At 44.1% G+C, this 23,925-nt stretch overlaps 1 protein-coding gene across 7 annotated transcripts in view; it reads left to right on the top strand.

The window, feature by feature from the left end:
* Positions 1-23,925, top strand: part of KIF13A (kinesin family member 13A) — a 268,080-nt gene that overhangs the window by 201,290 nt on the left and 42,865 nt on the right. For all 7 annotated transcript variants that reach the window (XM_056521241.1, XM_056521242.1, XM_056521243.1 and 4 more), the window contains 4 exons: positions 10,536-10,622; positions 17,820-17,986; positions 22,706-22,916; positions 23,706-23,868. In XM_056521241.1, the coding sequence (XP_056377216.1) occupies positions 10,536-10,622; positions 17,820-17,986; positions 22,706-22,916; positions 23,706-23,868 (628 nt within the window). The remainder of the gene's footprint in view (positions 1-10,535; positions 10,623-17,819; positions 17,987-22,705; positions 22,917-23,705; positions 23,869-23,925) is intronic.

Here is a 23,925-nt window from a genome sequence, read left to right as displayed (position 1 = left end):
AGCTATCTTCCTCTGAAAGCCATTTCCCCTCTAATTTTAAGTATGATACTGGCCAGTTCAGTTTGGCATGTTTATGATTGATAGAACAGCCTGATGTATGTTCATTGAGCGCCATTAAAGGGGTACTCCGCTCCTAGACATCTTATCCCCTATCCAAAGGATAGGGGATAAAATGTCTGATCACGGGGGTCCCGCACCTGGGAACCCCCGCGATCTCTCCTGCGGTGCCCCCTGTCATCTTGACAACAATTTAACCCCACCAGGGTTAACAAGACCTCTATATATTATGTGTCCAAACTAAAACGTAACTTTTAAATAAACTGAACTAAATAATATAGTAAATGGGGAGAAACACACATTTTAAAACACAGCCCCCTGGAGCGCATGCGCGCGGCTCACAGGAGGAGACGTGTTTAATGTGAGCTCCGTGCCGACCTGAGCATCCAGCCTTAATTAGCACCGTTTTCTCGGCTCCACATGCCCGGTTGTCTACCCAATTGTTCAATGTTATACATATATACTGATTAGCACACACCTTAAAATTTGAAGCACTATGTATAGAAATAAAGAACTATATTGTGACAGTGTCACAATGACAGCAAAACACAGCATGACGAGCAGAATGACTCACCACTGGAGATCGGGGGTAACCCCTATATGCGCATGCGCCTACTCCGATACTAGCCATGTGCGCATTACTTGGCCGGCTTACAGAAGGACTCCTACTGAAGATCGGAGGCAACGTCTATATACGCATGCGCCTGCACTAGCCATGTGCATTTGTTGTGGTCACGTGCGCATGGTGCGGCCGGCGAATAGGAGGCAGAGCGCAGCGAACACACCTAGCAGGACACAAGCTGGTGTGTACCAATGCGCAGGTACATTTTGGTTCAGGTAGTGACGTCGGGACTATATGATGACCGTGATAGGTAGTATGATTGCACTATATGGAATGAAGCTTTCTATTGGTGCTGAATACATCAAGCCCAATGTAACTATTGGATAATAGAAAGGGAATCCCTGATTGGAATTCAGGACAGTGATGTCATTGGAACACCATATAAAAGGAACCATTTTTGACTAACATTCAATGCTGTCAGTTGTCCTTCCTCATAAAGCCACATAGTGGCGAAACATGTCGAGGTGTGACAGTATTACGTTTTAATCTGCAACCCCCAAGTGTCCTCTATACAATGTACAAATAATAGGTTATAATATACTGGTCTTGTGACCTGCGGTGCACAGCAGGCTATTGGCATTACCTCTATAGCCCATATGAGAGCACTATATATGGAAGACATCAGATGTCCCCAATACCTGATGTACACATAAACACCCATAAGTGCTCTCATACTATATTGAGGCCACCAGTGGTTGCTCTTAACCCTATAACTTTCAGAGACACATAGGGGGTTGTGTTTTTAAATGTGTGTTTCTCACCATATACTGTATTATTTAGTTCAGTATAATTAAAAGTTACATTTTAGTTTAGACACATAATATATAGAGGTCTTGTTAACTCCGGTGGGGTTAAATTGTTGCTATGGTCTAATACCTTTTTATGTGTTTTGAGGCCAGATTACAGTAGATTGTCCCTGTCATCTTGTGCACGGAGAAAGCTTCGCTCCGTGCCTGATGACTGGCGATGCAGGGGCCGGAGGTTCGTGACGTCATGGCCCTGCCCCTTGTGATGATATCACGCCCCGCCCCTTAATGCAAGTCTATGGGAGGAGGCGTGATGCCTTCTCCCATAGACTTGCATTAAGGGGGCGTGACATCATGAGGAGGCAGTGCAGTAACATCACGATCCTCCGGCCCCTGCATCGCCAGTCATCAGGCACAGAGCGAAGCTTGCTCCGTGCATAAGTTGACGGGGCGCTGCAGGAGAGATGGCGGGGGTTCCCTGAGGCGGGACCCCCGAGATCAGATATCTTGTCCCCTATCCTTTGGATAGGGGATAAGATGTCTAGGGGAGGAGTACCCCTTTAATGCACTGTGCTTGGCCAGTCTAACCCTACAGTGTACATTTCTAATGAATACCTGTAGAGGCTCAGAAGTGTAATGCTCGGTCCACACACAGTATTTTGGTCAGAATTTTAGACAAAACACAAAAGCTGTACATCTTTCCATTATAGTTTTTCTCTTTTTCAGTTTCACTCCTGGTTTTTGGCTAAAAGTACTGACTTGATGGACATATGTCTTTTTTCAATCATACTAACTATGTAACGACCAAAATACTTTGTTCAAACCAGAATTAGAACATAGAAATCAACTCCTCATATTAACTATATATTGAAAAATGATAACACATGAATAATTTTGATTGAAAATATTTTTAAACAAACAAGTCTAAACCATTTTGACTCACACAACTAATTTCTTTAGTGCGACACAAAAAAACGTGCGACACAAAAAAACGAAATGTGCAACAGAATAGTAAATAAGCCTGAAAAAAAAGACGAGTGATATTGAAATCACTCCAGAATAAACACTCCACTCTTAGTAAATCAGGGCCAACGTGTGTGTGTGTGTGTGTATGTATGTATGTATGTATGTATGTATGTATGTTCCAGCATCACGTCCAAACGGCTGAAGATATTAACATGAAACTTGGCACACATGTTACTAATATGTCAACAACAAACATAGGATAGGTAACTTAAACCTTACTCACCCCTATTTGCCAGGGTTGGGCTTTTTGTTTAAAGTCCCATACAAGTCTACGGGAAATATATGTTACTGCTTAACTTCCAAACGGCTGGAGATATTTCGATAATACTTGGTCACATGTTACTTATATGTCCACTTAAAATATAGGATAGTTAATTTAACCCTTAACTACCTCTATTTGTGAGGGTCAGGTTTTTGTTTAAATGTCCAATGGGAAATGTATGTTCCCACATAACTTCTGTACGGCTGGAGATATTTCAATAATACCTGTTACACATATTACTTATATGTCAAATAAAAAGATATGATTTAAATTAACCCTTACCTACACCCTTACATAAAAGATGGGTTTTTGTTTCAAGTCCCATGCAACTATGTAACTATGTAAGTATATGGGACTTCAAGTAACTTACTCCACAAGCTCCGCTCTACATCTCCTGGTGAATGTGTCAATCCGGCTTGCAAACCACACCCCATCTCACAAAGAGAGGAGGTCGGGATAGGAGGTCGAGATATGAGGTCGGGATATGAGGTCAAGATAGGAGGACAGGATATAAGGTCGGCATAGGAGGTCGAGAAATGAGGTCAGGATATGAGGATGGAATATGAGGACAGGATATGAGGTCGAAATAGGAGGTCAGGATATGAGGTCGGCATAGGAGGACAAGATAGGAGGTCGGGATGGGAGGACTGGATAGGAGGTCGAGATATGAGGACGGGATATGAGGTTGAGATATGAGGACGGGCTATGGGGACGGGATATGGGGTTGGAATATGACGACAATATATGGGGATGGGATATGAAGTCAAAAGCTTCCTCCTTTGTTGATTTTCCTCCCCAACAAGGATGAGGAAGGAAAAGCCGGGCAACGCCGGGTACTCATCTAGTGTGTGTGTATATATATATATATATATATATATATATATATATATACAGGGGTGTGGAAATTTTATAAAAAACTACTTGTCCACGGGACTAAAATGGAGCAAAATCTACTTGTCCCTCATGACGATCCACTTGCCCGGGCCAATTTTCGCTTTTACGCTCTGTAATGATACCTTTACATTTTTCAATAACATATTCTTTGAACCAAAAAATATATATTAGGTGAATGTGAAATTGAAATAGTAAAAAATAATTTTGCAGATTTGGTGGTTTTCTTTTCTACGCCATTTACCTTGTGGTCAGATAACATGTTAGTTTCATACTTTAGGTCGGCCTGATTACAGCAATACCAGATTTGTATAGTTTACGTCATGTTTAACAAATTTAAAAAAAATTCAGAACTTTTTAGAATTTTTTTAATTGCCATTTTTTTTACCCCTGTAGCTTTATTTTTTTTCCACATACCAGGCTGTATGAGGGCTAATTTTTTGCGGCATAATCTGTTTTTTGTATCGGTTCCATTTTGGTATTGATCCGACTTTTTAATCACTTTTTAACTTTTTTTTTTTTCGGGGACATTATAAAAATTGCAATTCTGTGGTTTGGTATTTTTTTTTACATTTACCGTACAGGATACATAATGTTATATTTTAATAGGTCGTACAATTACACACAAAGAGATACCAAATATGTTTATTTTAATTATGTTTGCATGTTTTTATATAGGAAAAGGGGGTGATTTGAACTTTTAACATGGAAGGGTTAATGTGTGTTTTTTAAACTTTTATAAAAACTTTTTTTTTTTTACACTTTATTAGTGTGTGAAACTTGCGCCCCGTGCAGACGTGCGACCACTCCTCCCTTCAGCTTTCCGAAGCTAGAGCTGGGGGGAGCGAAGGCAGAGGGCGCAGGTCTGTACGGGGAGAAAGAAGCCATGCCGCCTCATCTCCCCCTCGCACGTCTGCAGAGCAGGGGAGAGACAGCTTCTCATCTCGCCCTGCTCTGCTTCAGAGGACGCTCTGCAGTCTGTATGGAGCGGGCATGAGTCGGGAGCCCGCTCCATACAGACTGCAGAGCGCCACAGCGCTTGTCAGGTCCGGCCCTGCTTGCCCAAAGCCGGGCTAAGGGCCGGAAAAATTCACCTGCCCGGCGTCCGGAACTGCATGTCCCGGGCGTCGGGCGATAGGAATTCCACATCCCTGATATATATATATATATATATATATATATATATATTTGGTTAGACTTAGATATTAGAATTATTATTGAAAAGTATTATGCGTTTTGCAATAGCCTTAGAGCTTTATAGGGAACAGATAGAAATAAATCAGCAAACATTTTATACCATACACACAAAACGATTGTAACACTGGAGACAACAAACCCCATCAGGGATGGCACAAATTGTCTATCTATGTAGAGTGGGGCAAAAAAGTATTTAGTGAGCCACCAATTATACAAGTTCTCCCACTTAAAAAGATGAGAGAGGCCTGTAATTTTCGTCATAGGTATACCTGGGCAGACTAGATGGGCCAAGTGGTTCTTATCTGCCGACACATTCTATGTTTCTAGGTTTCTCAACTATGAGAGACCTAATGAGAAAAAAAAATCCATAAAATCACATTGTCTGTCTGATTTTTAAAGAATTTATTTGCAAATTATGGTGGAAAATAAGAATTTGGTCAATAACAAAAGTTAATCTCAATAATTTGTTATACACCCTTTGTTGGCAAAGACAGAGGTCAAACATTTTCTGTAAGTCTTCACAAGGTTTTCACACAATGTTGGTGGTATTTTGGCCCATTCCTCCATGCAGATCTCTTCTAGAGCAGTGATGTTTTGGGGCTGTCGCTGGGCAACATGGACTTTCAACTCCCTCCAAAGGTTTTCTATGGGGTTGAGATCTGGAGACTGGCCAGGCCACTCCAGGACCTTGAAATGCTTCTTACAAAGCCACTCCTTCGTTGCCTGGGTGGTGTGTTTGGGATCATTGTCATGCTGAAATGCCTAGCCACGTTTCATCTTCAATGCCCTTGCTGATGGAAGGAGGTTTTCACTCAAAATCTTACGATACATAGCCCCATTCATTCATTCTTTCCTTAACACGGATGAGTCGTCCTGGTCCCTTTGCTGAAAAACATCCTCAAAGCATGATGTTTCCACCCCCTTAGCTTCACAGTACGTATGGTGTTCTTTGGATGCAACTCAGCATTCTTTCTTCTCCAAACACGACGAGTTGAGTTTTTACCAAAAAGTTCTACTTAGGTTTCATCTGACCATATCACATTCTCCCAATCCTCTTCTGGATCATCCAAATGCACTACAGCAAACTTCAGATGGGCCCGGTCATGTACCGGCTTAAGTAGGGGGGACATGTCTGGCACTGCATGATTTGAGTCCCTGGTGGCGTAGTGTGTTACTGATGGTAGCCTTTGTTACTTTGGTCCCAGTTTTCTGTAGGTCATTCACTAGGTCCCCCCTTGTGATTCTGGGATTTTTGCTTACCGTTCTTGTGATCATTTTTACACTACGGGGTGAGATCTTGCGTGGAGCCCCAGATCGAGGGAGAATCTCAGTGGTCTTGTATGTCTTCCATTTTCTAATAATTGCTCCCACAGTTGATTTCTTCACACCAAGCTGCTTGCCTAATACAGATTCAGTCTTCCCAGCCTGGTGCAGGTCCACAATTTTGTTTCTGGTGTCCTTCGACAGCTCTTTGGTCTTGGCCATAGTGGAGTTTGGAGTGTGACTGTTTGAGGTTGTAGACAGGTGTCTTTTATACTGATAACAAGTTCACACAGGTGCCATTAATACAGGTAACGAGTGGAGGACAGAGGAGACTCTTAACCCCTTCAGGACGGAGCCCATTTTGGCCTTAAGGACCGGAGCGTTTTTTGCACATCTGACCACTGTCACTTTAAACATTAATAACTCTGGAATGCTTTTAGTTATCATTCTGATTCCGAGATTGTTTTTTCGTGACATATTCTACTTTAACATAGTGGTAAATTTTTGTCGATACTTGCATCATTTCTTGGTGAAAAATCCGTAAATTTGATGAAAAATGTGAAAATTTTGCATTTTTCTAACTTTGAAGCTCTCTGCTTGTAAGGAAAATGGATATTACGAATACATTTTTTTTTGGTTCACATATACAATATGTCTACTTTATGTTTGCATCATAAAATTGACGTGTTTTTACTTTTGGAAGACACCAGAGGGCTTCAACGGTCAGCAGCAATTTTCCGATTTTTCACAAAATTTTCAAACTCAGTATTTTTCAGGGACCAGTTCAGGTTTGAAGTGGATTTGAAGGGTCTTCATATTAGAAATACCCCATAAATGACCCCATTATAAAAACTACACCCCCAAAAGTATTCAAAATGACATTCAGTCAGCGTTTTAACCCTTTAGGTGTTTCACAGGAATAGAAGCAAAGTGAAGGAGAAAATTCACAATCTTCATTTTTTACATTCACATGTTCTTGCAGACCCAATTTTTGAATTTTTACAAGGGGTAAAAGGACAAAATTTTTACTTGTATTTGTAGCCCAATTTCTCTCGAGTAAGCACATACCTCATATGTCTATGTAAAGTGTTCGGCGGGCGCAGTAGAGGGCTCAGAAGGGAAGGAGCGACAAGGGGATTTTGGAGAGTACGTTTTTCTGAAATGGTTTTTGGGGGGCATGTTACCTTTAGGAAGCCCTTATGGTGCCAGAACAGCAAAAAAAGAACACATGGCATACCATTTTGGAAACTAGACCCCTCGGGGAATGTAACATGGGATAAAGTGAACCTTAATACCCCACAGGTGTTTCACGACTTTTGCAAATGTAAAAAAAAAAAAAAAAATTTTTACCTAAAATGCTTGTTTTCCCAAAAATTTTTTTTTTTTAAAAAGGGTAATAGCAGAAAATACCCCTAAAAATTTGAAGCCCAATTTCTCCCGATTCAGAAAACACCCCATATGGGGGTGAAAAGTGCTCTGCTGGCGCACTACAGGTCTCGGAAGAGAAGGAGTCACATTTGGCTTTTTGAACGCAAATTTTTCTCTGGGGGCATGCCGCATTTAGGAAGCCCCTATGGTGCCAGGACAGCAAAAAAAAAACCACATGGCATACCATTTTGGAAACTAGACCCCTCGGGGAACGTAACAAGGGGTTAAGTGAACCTTTATACCCCACAGGTGTTTCACGACTTTTGCATATGTAAAAAAAAAAAATTTTTTTTTACCTAAAATGCTTGTTTTCCCAAAAATTTTACATTTTTAAAAAGGGTAAAAGCAGAAAATACCCCCCCAAAATTTGTAACACAATTTCTCCCGAGTACGGCGATACCCCATATGTGACTCTAAACTGTTGCCTTGAAATACGACAGGGCTCCAAAGTGAGAGCGCCATGCGCATTTGAGGCCTAAATTAGGGATTGCATAGGGGAGGATATAGGGGTGTTCTACGCCAGTGATTCCCAAACAGGGTGCCTCCAGCTATTGTAAAACTCCCACCATGCCTGGACAGTCAACGGCTGTCCGACAATACTGGGAGTTGTTTTGCAACAGCTGGAGGCTCCGTTCTGGAAACAGTGGCGTACCAGATGTTTTTCATTTTTATTGGGGAGGGGAGGGGGGTTGTATAGGGGTATGTGTATATGTAGTGTTTTTTACTTTTTATTTTATTTTTTGTGTTAGTGTAGTGTAGTGTTTTTAGGGTACAGTCGCACGGGCGGGGGTTCACAGTAGTTTCTCGCTGGCAATTTGAGCTGCAGCAGAAAGTTTGCGGCAGCTCAAATTTGCAGCCAGATACTTACTGTAATCCTCCGCCCATGTGAGTGTACTCTGTACGTTCACATTGGGGGGGACATCCAGCTGTTGCATAACTACAACTTCCAGCATGCCCGTTGGCTGTCGGTGACTGCTGAGAGTTGCAGTTTTGCAACAGCTGTAGGCACACTGGTTATGTATCACTGAGTTTGTGACCTAACTCAGTGTTTCACAACCAGTGTGCCTCCAGCTGTTGCAAAACTACAACTCCCAGCATGTACGGTGCATGGTGTACGGTGACTGCTGAGAGTTGTAGTTTGCAACAGCTGGAGGAACACCGGTCGTGAAACACTGAGTTAGGTAAAAAAAAACTCTGAGTTTCACAACCAGTGTGCCTTCAGCTGTTGCAAAACTACAACTCTCAGCAGTCACCGACAGCCAACGGGCATGCTGGAAGTTGTAGTTATGCAACCAGCAGATGCACCACTACAACTCCCAGCATGCACTTTAGCTGTTTGTGCAAGCTGGGAGTTGTAGTTATACAACAGCTGAAGGTACACTTTTCCATAGAAAGAATGTGCCTCCAGCTGTTGCAAAACCATAAGTCCCAGCATGCCCATAAGGGAATGCTGGGAGTTGTGGTGGTCTGCCTCCTGCTGTTGCATAACTACAGCTCCCAGCATGCCCTTTTTGCATGCTGGGATCTGTTGCTAAGCAACAGCAGGAGGCTGTCACTCACCTCCAACGATCCTCGCCGCACAGGTCAGTCCCTCGTCGTCTCCGCCGCCGCAGCTGCTCCTGGGGCCCCGATCCCAACAGGGGCACCCGGGGTGCACGTCCCGCACCCGCTCACGTCCTCCGGAAGAGGGGCGGAGCGGGTGCGGGAGTGACACCCGCAGCAGGCGCCCTGATTGGTCGGCCGGTAATCCGGCCGACGAATCAGGGCGATCGTGAGGTGGCACCAGTGCCACCTCACCCCTGCAGGCTCTGGCTGTTCGGGGCCATCAGAGACGGCCCCGAACAGCCAGTAATTCCGGGTCACCGGGTCACTGGAGACCCGATTGACCCGGAATCGCCGCAGATCGCTGGACTGAATTGTCCAGCGATCTGCGGCGATCGCCGACATGGGGGGACATAATGACCCCCCTGGGCGATATGCCGGGATGCCTGCTGAACGATTTCAGCAGGCATCCGGCTCCGGTCCCCAACCGGCTAGCGGTGGGGGCCGGAATTCCCACGGGCGTATGGATACGCCCTCGGTCCTTAAGGACTCGGCATGCAGGGCGTATCCATACGCCCTATGTCCTGAAGAGGTTAAAGAAGAAGGTACAATTCTGTGAGAGCCAGAAATCTTGCTTGTTTGTAGGTGACCAAATACTTATTTTCCACCATAATTAGCAAATAAAGTCTTTAAAAATCAGACAATGTGATTTTATGGATTTTTTTTCCTCATTATGTCTCTCATAGTTGAGGTATACATATGATGAAATGTACAGGCCTCTCTCATCTTTTTAAGTGGTATAACTTGCACAGTTGGTGGCTGACTAAATACTTTTTTTCCTCACTGTATATACCTTATGACCCCAATATACAGGTGGAATGGAGGTGGGTGGTGGGGTAGTTAGGGATTGTTATTATGTTTTTCTCCATGTACTCACTGTTATGTTAGGGGTATATTGAATGTACAATGTGACTGCCATGGACTAAAGGAAAGCTAATGTCATTTTCTGTTTTATATGTTTTTTCTTTTTGTACACTACAATAAAGTGATCTGATCCAGAGTTTTGGGATAGCTGGCACAGCCACATATAACTGTGAGTTTGTGTCTTGTAGTGAAAATTCCTTGTACAGACATGCAGATGAAGAGTTCTTTTGCTCCTTCTGGAGAGTGCAGCTACATTTTATTACCTTTAACTAGCACAAAGAAGAAAAATAATAATTACAGTTGGTGTGTGGGTGTTTATAGACTTTTTTGTGTGTTTTCTTTATTCTGAGCACTTGTTTTATGACATTGCAGATTAGTCACACATTTTTTACTGCCTAGTTTAAAACAAATTCAAAAATCACATGATGGCCTAGCATAGGAAGCAGGCTAATATTCCCAGGCCAAATAATGTGCTACTCTCTGACCTATTGTCAGGTATTGCCATACGTTTCTTGTATTATTATATGTCTTTTCACAAAAAAAAATTTTTTAATTATTATTATATTTTTTTTTTCAGGACATGTGTAAATGGGGTTCAGGTTTGCTCTAAAACCTCTTTGTGGCATGGAGACAGAATCCTCTGGGGAAACAACCACTTCTTCAGGTATGCATTTACACACCTCAACTACCCCTGTGTAGTTTACTGTGTGTTGACACAATGGATTTTTCAGGCGAAAAAACTGTTCCATCCATGTATGGAAGATGCTGATTTCTTAACTTTTTTTTCACTGAGATTTTTTTTTTCACTGTTGAAAAAGAATGTATAAAGGAGGCCTTAAAATGGGCACTGTCAGATTCCAAAACTTTTTATATGTTGTACAACTTGACAAAACATTAACCTTTCTAATTTACTTCATAAGAAAATTTTACTTCCTTTTATAGAAACCATGGCTTATAAAATCATTGCTTTGTTCAAGCTGAAGAACAGGTATGGACAAAGTCCAGTAAGTGAGGGTGGGCAAGCACACTTCTGTGCTCTCTCCTGTCTGATAGTTCTCCTCTGTGCTCTCTCTTGTCTGATAGTACTCCTCTGTACTCCTCTGTGCTCGCTCCTGTCTGATAGTACTCCTCTGTACTCTCTCCTGTCTGATAGGACTCCTCTGTGCTCTCTCCTATCTGATAGCACTCCTCTGTGCTCTCTCCTGTCTGATAGGACTCCTCTGTGCTCTCTCCTGTCTGATAGTACTCCTCTGTGCTCTCTCGTGTCTGATAGGACTCCTCTGCGCTCTCTCCTGTCTTATAGGACTCCTCTGTGCTCTCTCCTGTCTGATAGGACTCCTCTGTGCTCTCTCATGTCTGATAGGACTCCTCTGCGCTCTCTCCTGTCTTATAGGACTCCTCTGTGCTCTCTCCTGTCTGATAGTACTCCTCTGTACTCTCTCCTGTCTGATAGGACTCCTCTGTGGTCTCTCCTGTCTGATAGTACTCCTCTGTACTCTCTCCTGTCTGATAGGACTCATCTGTGCTCTCTCCTGTCTGATAGTACTCCTCTGTGCTCTCTCGTGTCTGATAGGACTCCTCTGTGCTCTCTCCTGTCTGATAGGACTCCTCTGTGCTCTCTCCTGTCCGATAGTACTCCTCTGTGTTCTCTCCTGTCCGATAGCACTCTTCTGTGCTCTCTCCTGTCTGATAGTACTCATCTGTGCTCTCTCCTGTCTGATTGTACTCCTCTGTGCTCTCTCCTGTCTGATAGGACTCCTCTCTGCTCTCTCCGGTCTGATAGTACTCCTATGTGCTCTCTCCTGTCTGATAGTACTCCTCTGTGCTCTCTCCTGTCTGATAGTACTTCTCTGTGTTCTTTCCTGTCTGATAGTACTCCTCTGTGCTTTCTCCTGTCTGATAGCACTCCTCTGTGCTCTCTTCTGTCTGATAGGACTCCTCTGTGCTCTCTCCTGTCTGATAGGACTCCTCTGTGCTCTCTCCTGTCTGATAGGACTCCTCTGTGCTCTCTCCTGTCTGATAGGACTCCTCTGTGCTCTCTCCTGTCTGATAGCACTCCTCTGTGCTCTCTCCTGTCTGATAGGACTCTTCTGTGCTCTCTCTTGTCCTGACAGGAGAGAGCACAGAAGAGTGCTAACCCACCCTCACTTACTGGACTTGTCCATGCCTGTGCTTCAGCTTGGACAAAGCCATGATTTTAGAAGTAATGATTTCTATAAATAGATATTAAATTGTTCTTAAGAAATATATTAGAAAGGTTAATGTTTTGCCAAGATGTACAACATATAAAAAGTTTTCGAATCTGACAGTGCCCATTTATGTCCCTGTTAAGTCCTTTTTAAAGGTAACTGGGAGGCACTCACCGAAGGTATGAAAGCACTTTTTTATTTAACAGTTAACAAAACATCACAGAGCTTGTGTATGCTACCTGGATGCCACAGACAAGGGTAAGGTTACAGCCATTTCACGCCCATAATGGTGCTTCGTGAGACCCCAAGCGCCATTGTGGGCGTGAAACGGTTGTAACTTCACCCTTGTCTGTGGCATGCGGGTTGCATAACCAAGCTCTGAGAATGTTTTTGTACCTCAGATGAATGCTTCCCAGTTACCTCTTGAAGGACTTTGTTGTATTTGCTTTACTGCTATAAGGATTGAACCCCACACAGATGGATTCCATCTATCCCACCCAGGAGTGGACTGACAACACTTAGGGCCCCTGGACCAAAAAAAAGCAAGGCCCCCCCTGCGATGCTCTGCTGCTTGTCACACTTCTGCCCATATTCCACCCAAATCCCTCCACCACCCCTACATACAAAATAAACTAAATTTTATAAATAAGAAACACTTTAACGTGGGTAATATAATTTTCCATGACCTATACAATGAGTAAATATATATCACCACACAATAACTGGATAATACCGCCATACTGTACTGAATAAAACCACTATACACAGACCAGTATACTATATAGGGTCTGTATACTCTATAAGTGATTATTTACAGGACCATGTAGCGGTAGACACCAGCTGTACAGAGATCTGTATGCAATATAAGTGATTATATACAGGACCATATGGTGGTAGATATCAGCTGTACACAGGATCTGTACTCCATAGAAGTGATTATATACAGGACCATATGGCGGTAGATAGCAGCTGTACACAGAATCTGTACACCATAGAAGTGATTACAGTTATATAAAGGGACTCACAATTACGTCTTTTCTGATTAGCGGCATCCTCTTTTCTTCTCCATCTGAATCAGACCACCATGCCGATCTCATCTGCAGCACAAGTATATTAGACTCTGCATTTTTTCAGTGCCCTCCTCTCCTCTACACAATTTTCCCATCTAAAGTAAAATTACAGTAAAAGGACAGGTAGGGTAGATCATTAAGCCAGATATGTAGGTAGGTGACTAGCTAGGTACTTAGGCAGCCATGTATGAAGGCTCGGTATGTACTTAGGTAGCCAGGTATGTAGGTACGTAGCAATATATGTAGGTAAGTAGTTAGGCAGCCAGGTATGTAGGTAAGTAGTTAGGCATCCAGGTATAAAGTTAGGTAGCCAGCACCCCCTCCACCAATGGCAGATCCAGAGTCAAGTCTCAGGAGGGGCACTATGAGAGTATTTTGTTTTAGCGGACAGAAAATAAGGTGTTGCTTACGGAAGTTACAGGTAGGTAATGTCCCCAGGAAGTAGTGGCCCCTAGTAGATCATGCCCCCAGGTAGTTAATGTCCGCCAGGTAGGTAGTTATGCCCCCTGTGGGTAAATCCCCCAGATATCTGCCACTGTATGAAAACCCCCTATGTAGGTAGTTGGTAGCCCTCCTATGAGCTTGATAGTTTGTCCCCATATTAGCTAGGCAGGAACATAGTAGATAGTCCTTCACATTAGGTGTAGGCAGCAGAGTTCCTTCACATTAGGTGTAGGCAGCAGAGTTCCCTCACATTAGGTGTAGGCAGCAGAGTTCCCCCACAGTGGGTGTAGGCAGCAGAGTTCCCCCACAGTGGGTGTAGGCAGCAGAGTTCCCCCACAGTGGGTGTAGGCAGCAGAGTTCCCCCACAGTGGGTGTAGGCAGCAGAGTTCCCCCACAGTGGGTGTAGGCAGCAGAGTTCCCCCACAGTGGGTGTAGGCAGCAGAGTTCCCCCACAGTGGGTGTAGGCAGCAGAGTTCCCCCACAGTGGGTGTAGGCAGCAGAGTTCCCCCACAGTGGGTGTAGGCAGCAGAGTTCCCCCACAGTGGGTGTAGGCAGCAGAGTTCCCCCACAGTGGGTGTAGGCAGCAGAGTTCCCCCACAGTGGGTGTAGGCAGCAGAGTTCCCCCACAGTGGGTGTAGGCAGCAGAGTTCCCCCACAGTGGGTGTAGGCAGCAGAGTTCCCCCACAGTGGGTGTAGGCAGCAGAGTTCCCCCACAGTGGGTGTAGGCAGCAGAGTTCCCCCACAGTGGGTGTAGGCAGCAGAGTTCCCCCACAGTGGGTGTAGGCAGCAGAGTTCCCCCACAGTGGGTGTAGGCAGCAGAGTTCCCCCACAGTGGGTGTAGGCAGCAGAGTTCCCCCACAGTGGGTGTAGGCAGCAGAGTTCCCCCACAGTGGGTGTAGGCAGCAGAGTTCCCCCACAGTGGGTGTAGGCAGCAGAGTTCCCCCACAGTGGGTGTAGGCAGCAGAGTTCCCCCACAGTGGGTGTAGGCAGCAGAGTTCCCCCACAGTGGGTGTAGGCAGCAGAGTTCCCCCACAGTGGGTGTAGGCAGCAGAGTTCCCCCACAGTGGGTGTAGGCAGCAGAGTTCCCCCACAGTGGGTGTAGGCAGCAGAGTTCCCCCACAGTGGGTGTAGGCAGCAGAGTTCCCCCACAGTGGGTGTAGGCAGCAGAGTTCCCCCACAGTGGGTGTAGGCAGCAGAGTTCCCCCACAGTGGGTGTAGGCAGCAGAGTTCCCCCACAGTGGGTGTAGGCAGCAGAGTTCCCCCACAGTGGGTGTAGGCAGCAGAGTTCCCCCACAGTGGGTGTAGGCAGCAGAGTTCCCCCACAGTGGGTGTAGGCAGCAGAGTTCCCCCACAGTGGGTGTAGGCAGCAGAGTTCCCCCACAGTGGGTGTAGGCAGCAGAGTTCCCCCACAGTGGGTGTAGGCAGCAGAGTTCCCCCACAGTGGGTGTAGGCAGCAGAGTTCCCCCACAGTGGGTGTAGGCAGCAGAGTTCCCCCACAGTGGGTGTAGGCAGCAGAGTTCCCCCACAGTGGGTGTAGGCAGCAGAGTTCCCCCACAGTGGGTGTAGGCAGCAGAGTTCCCCCACAGTGGGTGTAGGCAGCAGAGTTCCCCCACAGTGGGTGTAGGCAGCAGAGTTCCCCCACAGTGGGTGTAGGCAGCAGAGTTCCCCCACAGTGGGTGTAGGCAGCAGAGTTCCCCCACAGTGGGTGTAGGCAGCAGAGTTCCCCCACAGTGGGTGTAGGCAGCAGAGTTCCCCCACAGTGGGTGTAGGCAGCAGAGTTCCCCCACAGTGGGTGTAGGCAGCAGAGTTCCCCCACAGTGGGTGTAGGCAGCAGAGTTCCCCCACAGTGGGTGTAGGCAGCAGAGTTCCCCCACAGTGGGTGTAGGCAGCAGAGTTCCCCCACAGTGGGTGTAGGCAGCAGAGTTCCCCCACAGTGGGTGTAGGCAGCAGAGTTCCCCCACAGTGGGTGTAGGCAGCAGAGTTCCCCCACAGTGGGTGTAGGCAGCAGAGTTCCCCCACAGTGGGTGTAGGCAGCAGAGTTCCCCCACAGTGGGTGTAGGCAGCAGAGTTCCCCCACAGTGGGTGTAGGCAGCAGAGTTCCCCCACAGTGGGTGTAGGCAGCAGAGTTACCCCACAGTGGGTGTAGGCAGCAGAGTTACCCCACAGTGGGTGTAGGCAGCAGAGTTACCCCACAGTGGGTGTAGGCAGCAGAGTTACCCCACAGTGGGTGTAGGCAGCAGAGTTACCCCACAGTGGGTGTAGGCAGCAGAGTTACCCCACAGTGGGTGTAGGCAGCAGAGTTACCCCACAGTGGGTGTAGGCAGCAGAGTTACCCCACAGTGGGTGTAGGCAGCAGAGTTACCCCACAGTGGGTGTAGGCAGCAGAGTTACCCCACAGTGGGTGTAGGCAGCAGAGTTACCCCACAGTGGGTGTAGGCAGCAGAGTTACCCCACAGTGGGTGTAGGCAGCAGAGTTCCCCCACAGTGGGTGTAGGCAGCGGGTCCCCTAAAGTAGGTGTAGGCAGGGGGTCCCCCCACAGTAGGTGTAAGCTGCAGGGTCCCCCTACAGTAGGTGTCGGCAGCAGAGTCTTTCTCCCTCAAAAAATGATGCTCAACTGATGTCCCACGTAGCAATCTTCTCCACCAGAAAGCAGCAGGGGCCCGCGTCTTCCTTCCTCCATAGTGTAGGTACCGATGAGTGAGGTCATCGGTGCCTGCACGGTCATCGGTGCCTGCACTGCGCAGCGGGGGCGGAGGTCAAGTCTCCTCTGTGTAGGCGCAGATGCGGCTCACACAGAGGGGAGCCTTCTTCTGTATTTGCGTGTACCGCATGTACAGCAGAAGGCAGTGCTGTCTGTCTTGGGGATCCGGACAAGTGTCCCAGTAGTGGCAGCAGCGACGGCCCTTTACCCGACCTCCCACCTGTTGTCCACGTAGCTCAGCGTGCCCTAACTGTTGTGTCTCCGGCGCAAAGTTATGAAGTGATTGTGCTGACAGCTGTATCTTTTCACATTCCTGTATGACCTGACGTCTCATGGGGGCATTTATAGGCCTAGCAGGCTGATATTGCCCATGTAATAGACTCAGCAATCAGATGTTAAATAATGAAATGCTCATTTGTCGACCTGATTGCATTTTTTTTTGCAGCCCTAAAAATCATTGTCAAGTTAGTCTCACATCTTCCTGTATAAACAGGGAATGTGCAGCCAACAGTGATGCAAGTGAAGGGCTACATGAGTAATCCACTGATCGTTTGTGCAGCCCTGCCTCCAAAATAATGAAGTCATATAAAACACAGAGCAACGATCTAGCAGGGCATGCCTGCCTAAAAGGACATTAAGGGTGAAATCACATAGGGTGTTGAACACATAGATATGTCTACCTACAAAAGGACCCCAAATGATGAACCAAAAACAAAATATAAGGTACAGATTTGACAATTTTTATTGAGATTACATAACATACAGAAAATGAGAAACCCCAATGAAACCTGAAAAAAACATATATGACACAAGACAATTAAATTAAAATCACAGGGGGGGAATCGTGCTGGTGACCAGCTGTAAGTATATGAGGATTCCCTATACTGGGTTATCCATATAATACACCAGGAACAATATATGTATCTATTCTAATTGATATATCTACACTTAATAAATAATCCAATGCATAATATGGCAACACACTGTGGGGATAAGGGCAAAGGTGGTAGGCACAATTGTAGAATTTATAAGCAGCTTATGGTATTAGGGTGTAAACATTATCAAAAAATAGCAGCTCTAAAGTCATGGAAGGTGCTAAGTGCAATAAGTAAACTAAGTACATATAATTTCATCGCACGGACCATGTACCATGATTATGAGTGAGTCATTGACTATGTTTCTAAATACCCCAGAAGGTGTCCCATATATGTACAAAAAACTATTCATAAGGGCAAGAATACTCCCAAAAGTTTCCAATGCATAAAGGTGCACATGTGCTAAATATGTCCAGAGACTTACATATGCCGGTGCAGATGGCTGGTCACCCACGCTCCCCCACCTCACCCTCCGACACGTTTCGCTGATCTGCTTTGACTCATTCTGGCTATTTATGCTCCTGGACAACCAGTCAGCGCATGTATTTTCTACACCTACTAACTCTAATATTGTTTTTTAGGCTCAACCTGCCAAAGAGAAAAAGGAAAGACTGGTTGAAAGAGTTTGAGAAAGAAACTAGCTGCACTGACATTGATATTGATGCTGCAAGTGAAGCATCTTCAGAACCTGACTATAATTATGAATTTGCACAGATGGAAGTCATTATGAAGGCTTTAAACAGCAATGGTAAGTAGATAAGTATATGGGCAAGAAAACACCACAAGGCCAAATACGTTTTGGCTAGGGCTACTCAGTGGCTTTGACCGTAGTCACTGTATATACATAGCCTTAGGCTATACTCAGACATTTTAAAGACCCTTTAAATTACTTAAAAAAACTGATTGTTAAGCAATTTAAAGGGTACCTGTCATCAAACTTTACCTTATATAACCCGTAGCAATGTATTATAGATGGTAAAATCTTCATCCTCACCATCCTCTGGAGACATTCTGCCCACAGGGATGGTGATGATATGCTGTTTAAAAGTGTCCCCTGCCAGCCACATAAGTCCCCTTGGTGGGAGCTAGTACCGTCTTTTCCGTCTGTAATCTTGCCCCCTCAGTGTGATTGACAGCCTGGCCACGCCCCCGTGTCATCGCTCTGCTCTGTCTGTTTAGGGAGCAGAATGGTGACGCAGCTGGTTACAGCCGGAGAAGACGGTACTAGGTAAGTATAGCTCTCCGCCCAAGGGACTACTTACAGGGCTGGCGGGAGAGACCTTCTAACTTCATATCCTCACTAGCCTTGTGGGCAGGAACCACAAGGAATGGTGAGTATAAAGTATTTTACCATACGTTACACCTTTCTACACGTTATATATGGTAACATCTGATGACGGGTTCCCTTTAATAAAGGCGTTAATTTGTGTTTTTTTTATATGGAAACAAAGTTAATTAAAAAAATTGGGACGTATTTTGGCTCACTTTCAGTCTAAAGTGTCAAAATATGTGCATAAAAAAAGTTACATTTCGGAATCTAAATGACAGTAAAAATGACTATACCATTACAGACATGAAATTAAAATGTGTATGCAAAGAGAACAGTTTTACTATTGAGAACTGAATAGTTATAAGAAAAAAAAAGTCTTGCTTTCTGAGCCATAAAATGGAAGTTGTGGGAAATTTTACAGCCCAAAAAGGTAAAACTCAGGAGATGCCCTTAAGGAGATTTTTTTACTTTTTATTCACTGGCAAACAAAGAACTGAAACTTGACTAGAGAGTAATAGTAAGTTCAGGGATGTGGAAATGTAATAAAAAAACTGCTTGTCCACGGGACTAAAACGGAGCAAAATCTACTTGTCCCCCATGACAATCCACTTGTCCCGGCCATTTTTTGCTTTAACACTCTAGTTTTTTCCTCCTCACCCTATACTAGCCATAACTACCAACTATAATGATACCTTTTAATTTTTCCATAACATATGTTCCGAAACCAAAAAAAATATTGGTGAAGTGAAATTGAAATAGTAAAAGATATTTTTTTCTTCTACGCCATTTACGTGGTTGAGCGAACATATTATTTTGATACTTTAGACCTGCCTGATTGCAGCAATACCAGATTTGTAGAATTTCCATCATGTTTAACTAATTTAAAAAAAATTCAGAACTTTTTCGAAATTTTCTTTTCCTCCGCATACGAGGCTGTATGAGTGCTCATTTTTTGCGCCATAATTAGTTTTTTTGTATCTGTACCATTTTGGTATTGATCTGACTTTAATCGCTTTTAACTTTTTTTCTGGGAAATTATAAAAATTGCAATTCTGTGGTTTGGTATTTTTTTTACATTTGTCATTAACCGTACGGGATACATAATGTTATATTTTAATAGTTCGTACAATTACGCATGCAGTGATACCAAATATGTTTATCTTTATTATGTTTACATGTTTTTATATAGGAAAAGGGGGTGATTTGTGTGTCTTTTAAACTTTTATAACTTTTTTTATTTTTTTATTTACACTTTATTAGTCGCTTAGGGGACTTTTAGGAGGAATCATTAGATTCCTCATACAGATCAATAGAGTTCTATTGAACTCCAATGATCTGTGTGCTCTGCAATCCATTGAAAGAGCTTAGTCCAGCCAGGCTCTATCAATGACAGAGCCATGGACACCAGGGAAGCAGAGGTAAGCAGCAGAGGTAAGCCGTTCGGCTACCTCTATAGTGGATCACCCTGCTTGTCGGGGGCTTTCAGCTCTGGCCCTGCTTGCCCGAAGCAGGGCTAAGGGCCTGAAAAATTCACCTGCCCGGTGCCCGGAACTGCATGTTTCCTAACATTCAAGTATATGGGGATCAGTGTGCACATGGATGACAGTTATTGATGATATTCAGCACTTCATACTTATTGAAGATAAACACCACATTCTACACACACCCAGATTGAAATGTCAGATTGCTGCTAAACCGGCATGCAATTATATAAACACCGGGTCTTACCACAAGAGGGCCTAAAATCACTTCCCCTCCTGACCTATAAAAAAGTAGTTCAGAGGCTACTTATGGGTAGTGCATTTCTTGGTGAGAGATTGCTGACTACTAGACATGCCTCTAAGTGGCACTGGAAGACATTTTGTGACAGACTTTTTGAAGGGGCGCATCATTGGAATCCTAAAAGCAGGTTGGCAGTTCTGATGAATTGCTTATCCTCTAGGCTGTTCTCATCCTGAAGTTGTTAGCATTGATTTTGTGAGACCATGCACACAAAATAAACGGGCACCAGACAGTCTAGAAAAAATGCCAGTAGAGAGGATTGTGTGGTCTGCTAGCAAGTCAAGTTTCCTTGTTCACCATTCAGACACAGGTGGCACCTTTATTATACACCCATGTTTTTGCCCAGGCCATTTCCATCTTAGCTGTAGGAAAGGCTGCGCCCACTTTCTGACCTGCCATTGACAGCCAGCCACCATTTTATATATATATATATATATATATATATATATATACATACTCTCCACAAACGAAAGACCGCAGCACTCCAAAGGATAGGTGAATAAGATTTATTGACCCAACATCAGGAACAACGTTTCAATTGCCCAATTGCAGTCTTTCTCAAGCTCTAGAGCTTGAGAAAGACTGCAATCGGGCAGTAGAAACGTTGTTCCTGATGTTGGGTCGATAAATCTTATTCACCTATCCTTTGGAGTGCTGCGGTCTTTCATTTGTGGAGTGGCTATCTATGGGACCCCTGACCTGGGACCTCTCTACTGCTTGCACCCACTATCATCAGCCAAGGTTTTGCTGCTTGGTTTACATCTTTTTCTATATATATATGTATAATACATTTTGCCATATTGGTGGGAAAAAAGTAAAGACATGTTCACTGTCCAACTCAAAATAATAATGTGTGTCTGCATTGGAAACTAAAATGTTAAATTCATGTCATTGGCGAAATCTTATGCTGAGGAAGAAGTGAAGGAAGAGCAACTTACATGGGAGTCATGCTGGACATCTACCATGTTGGTATCATTCTTCAGGGTCCTTCCATCTTCTCTGTGGAGCGAAGTTATCCAGTATTTGCACTGTGGTTTGAACAAAGGTCCAGTACTTAGTTGTTCTTGCATGGGGCTGCTTGTTCTGCTTGTCTTTGGTAAAAAATGTACTAACAGAGGTTTTAGAGGTTTTGTCCCACCTAAGCAACCCCTGCCCATATGCTCTTTATGACATATGGACCTCTCATTCTGTGGTCTCCTGTTAAAGCCTATCTCTATTAGCCGGAGCATAGAGATTGTGCATAGAGTAGCTTGTGTTCTGATGAAAATCATCTAAATGACACATGGTTGCTGTGTACAGCTACTAATGTTCTACTGCAGCTTATTACTGATATTAACAGGTGACTGCCAGGGGACTTAGCAGCCATGGGACCTCGTTCTAAACAAGCAGTCATTAGACGTTTTTAGAGGATTATAGTCAAATACTTGTATGCCCTCACAAAATGCTGTAAAATATGCATGATCCCAAAGCTGGTTCCATAGTATTGTTTAAAGAGCGTAAAAATTACATTTTATTTTCACTTTGCACTTTAAACTTTGGGGTTTATTGCAGTTGTTTTGTGATTACAACTTCTGAACAAAAATCAAATCAGCTGGTGCCAGAAAGTTATACAAATTTGTAAATTACTTCTATTTAGGAATCTTAATCCTTCCAGTACTTATCAACTGCTGTATGCTCCAGAGAAAGTTGTGTAGTTCTTTCAAGTTTGACGCTTAGTGCCCTCTGTTGACACCTCTGTCCATATCAGGAACTGTACAGAGCAGGAGAGGTTTGCTCTAAAGATTTGCTCATGCTCCAGGCAGTTCCTCACATGGACATTGGTGGCAACAGAGAGCACTCAGGTCACACTGGAAAGAACCACACAACTTTGTCTGTAGCATTCAGCAGCTGATACATGAAGTACTTAAGGGTTAAGATTTTTACATAAAAATAATTTACAAACCTGAATAGCTTTTTGGCACCATTTAAATTTGAAAACATGTTTTTCTACTGCAGTACTGCTTTAAAGGGATATTTATTTTATTTTATTTTTTTACATCATTAAGATGTTTCTGTCTGATGTTTCAAGCTTAATGCTTCCCAACCACCATTTTAGGCTATATGATGATATCTTTTTTTTTCATCCACCATTCTATAGATGTAAAAATATTTACCTGCACTTAATAGTTGCATAGTCGCATTAGAAATGATTTTGGTCACAAAAGAATATTTTAAAGTGAAAGTGGAGTAGGGTGTCTTGCCTATGTGCTTTCTATGTGTCTTACAATGTTTCAACCTGCTTTGACAAAGCTATGAAGATGTTACAGTTACATGATCTAATAAGTTTACTGATGCACAAGTGTGTTTGCCACAATCCTTGGTTGCTTGTATAGTCTGAGCCTTGTGTAGACTTACTCTGTGAGCCTCTCCTTTCAGATCCTGTCCACAATGTTGTTCAAGTTCTTGAGAAGCAGTATTTAGAGGAGAAGAGGAATGCCCTTGAGGAACAGCGGCTCATGTATGAAAGAGAGCTGGAGCAGCTGCGACAGCAGCTTTCTCCTGAAAAGCAACACCAGCACGGTAATGAACGGCTCTCCTACACGTCTCAGACAGCACAGCAGAAAATGAGTGTGTGGGTGGAAGAGAGGTGAGAACCAATGTCCTCTGATGTAACTGCAAACTATTTAAAGAGAATCTGACACCCTGTTCACCTGCACTAAAGTCAATATACTGGGTTATAGTGCTGGTGAACAGCTTTACAAAGAGAGGACACTTACTTAAATCCGGTCAGTATTTGCAGAGTTCTGGCACTGTAATCTTCCTGCTGCATTGCGCTCCAGTACGTAATGTAGGCAGGGAGTTAGCTCCCCTGCCTCCTCCATATTCTCCGCCTGTCCCGACCCCTTCATTATTATGCTGATGAAGGCAACGGGTGAGCGCGCGGAGAGAAGAGCGGTCACCGTGGCATTTATTAGACTATTAATAAGGCGGGCAAGGCGGACGGAGAATATGGAGGCGGCAGGGGAGCTGGGTAAGCCAGCTCTCTGCCTCCATTGCACGCTGGGGCACAATGCAGCAGGAATATTACAGTGCCAGAACTCTGCAAATACTGAACAGATTTAAGTAAATGACCCCTCTCTAAGCCATCCTAAACTTAGGAAGTGATCACTTTTATATGATATATTTGTATTAGCATTGTGCCTGATTTATGCACAACCAAAGAAGGAGGGGAGCCTTGCAATACAATGTAGCATCTATTCCGATGTTACCTTTCTTTAGGTATCATGTATTTGTCATCTCTCTGCTCTGAATTTAGCTTTAGACATGAGCAGAGAAGGTAATATCATGTAACTTTATCATTACAATGTTAAATCTTCATTATGAAGATAAATGCCTTATGGAGAATGATGTTTCAATGTTCACATGTTCACTGCAGGGATGAACTGTTCAGACGGAGTCTTTCTAAGCTCAGGGAGCAAATAGTCAAGGCTAACACCTTGGTGAGGGAAGCCAACTTTTTAGCAGAGGAGATGAGTAAATGCACGGACTATCAAGTCACTCTTCAGATCCCAGCAGTCAACCTCAGTGCCAACCGGAAGGTCAGTATTATACAATTCTACACTACTTTACACTTGTATTTTAATCATAGCTGCTAT

The sequence above is a fragment of the Hyla sarda genome, chromosome 5, assembly GCF_029499605.1.
Source record: "Hyla sarda isolate aHylSar1 chromosome 5, aHylSar1.hap1, whole genome shotgun sequence".
NCBI lineage: Eukaryota > Metazoa > Chordata > Amphibia > Anura > Hylidae > Hyla > Hyla sarda.
The sequence above is the reverse complement of the archived record's forward strand: the minus strand, read 5'-3'. Positions and strand labels throughout refer to the sequence as shown.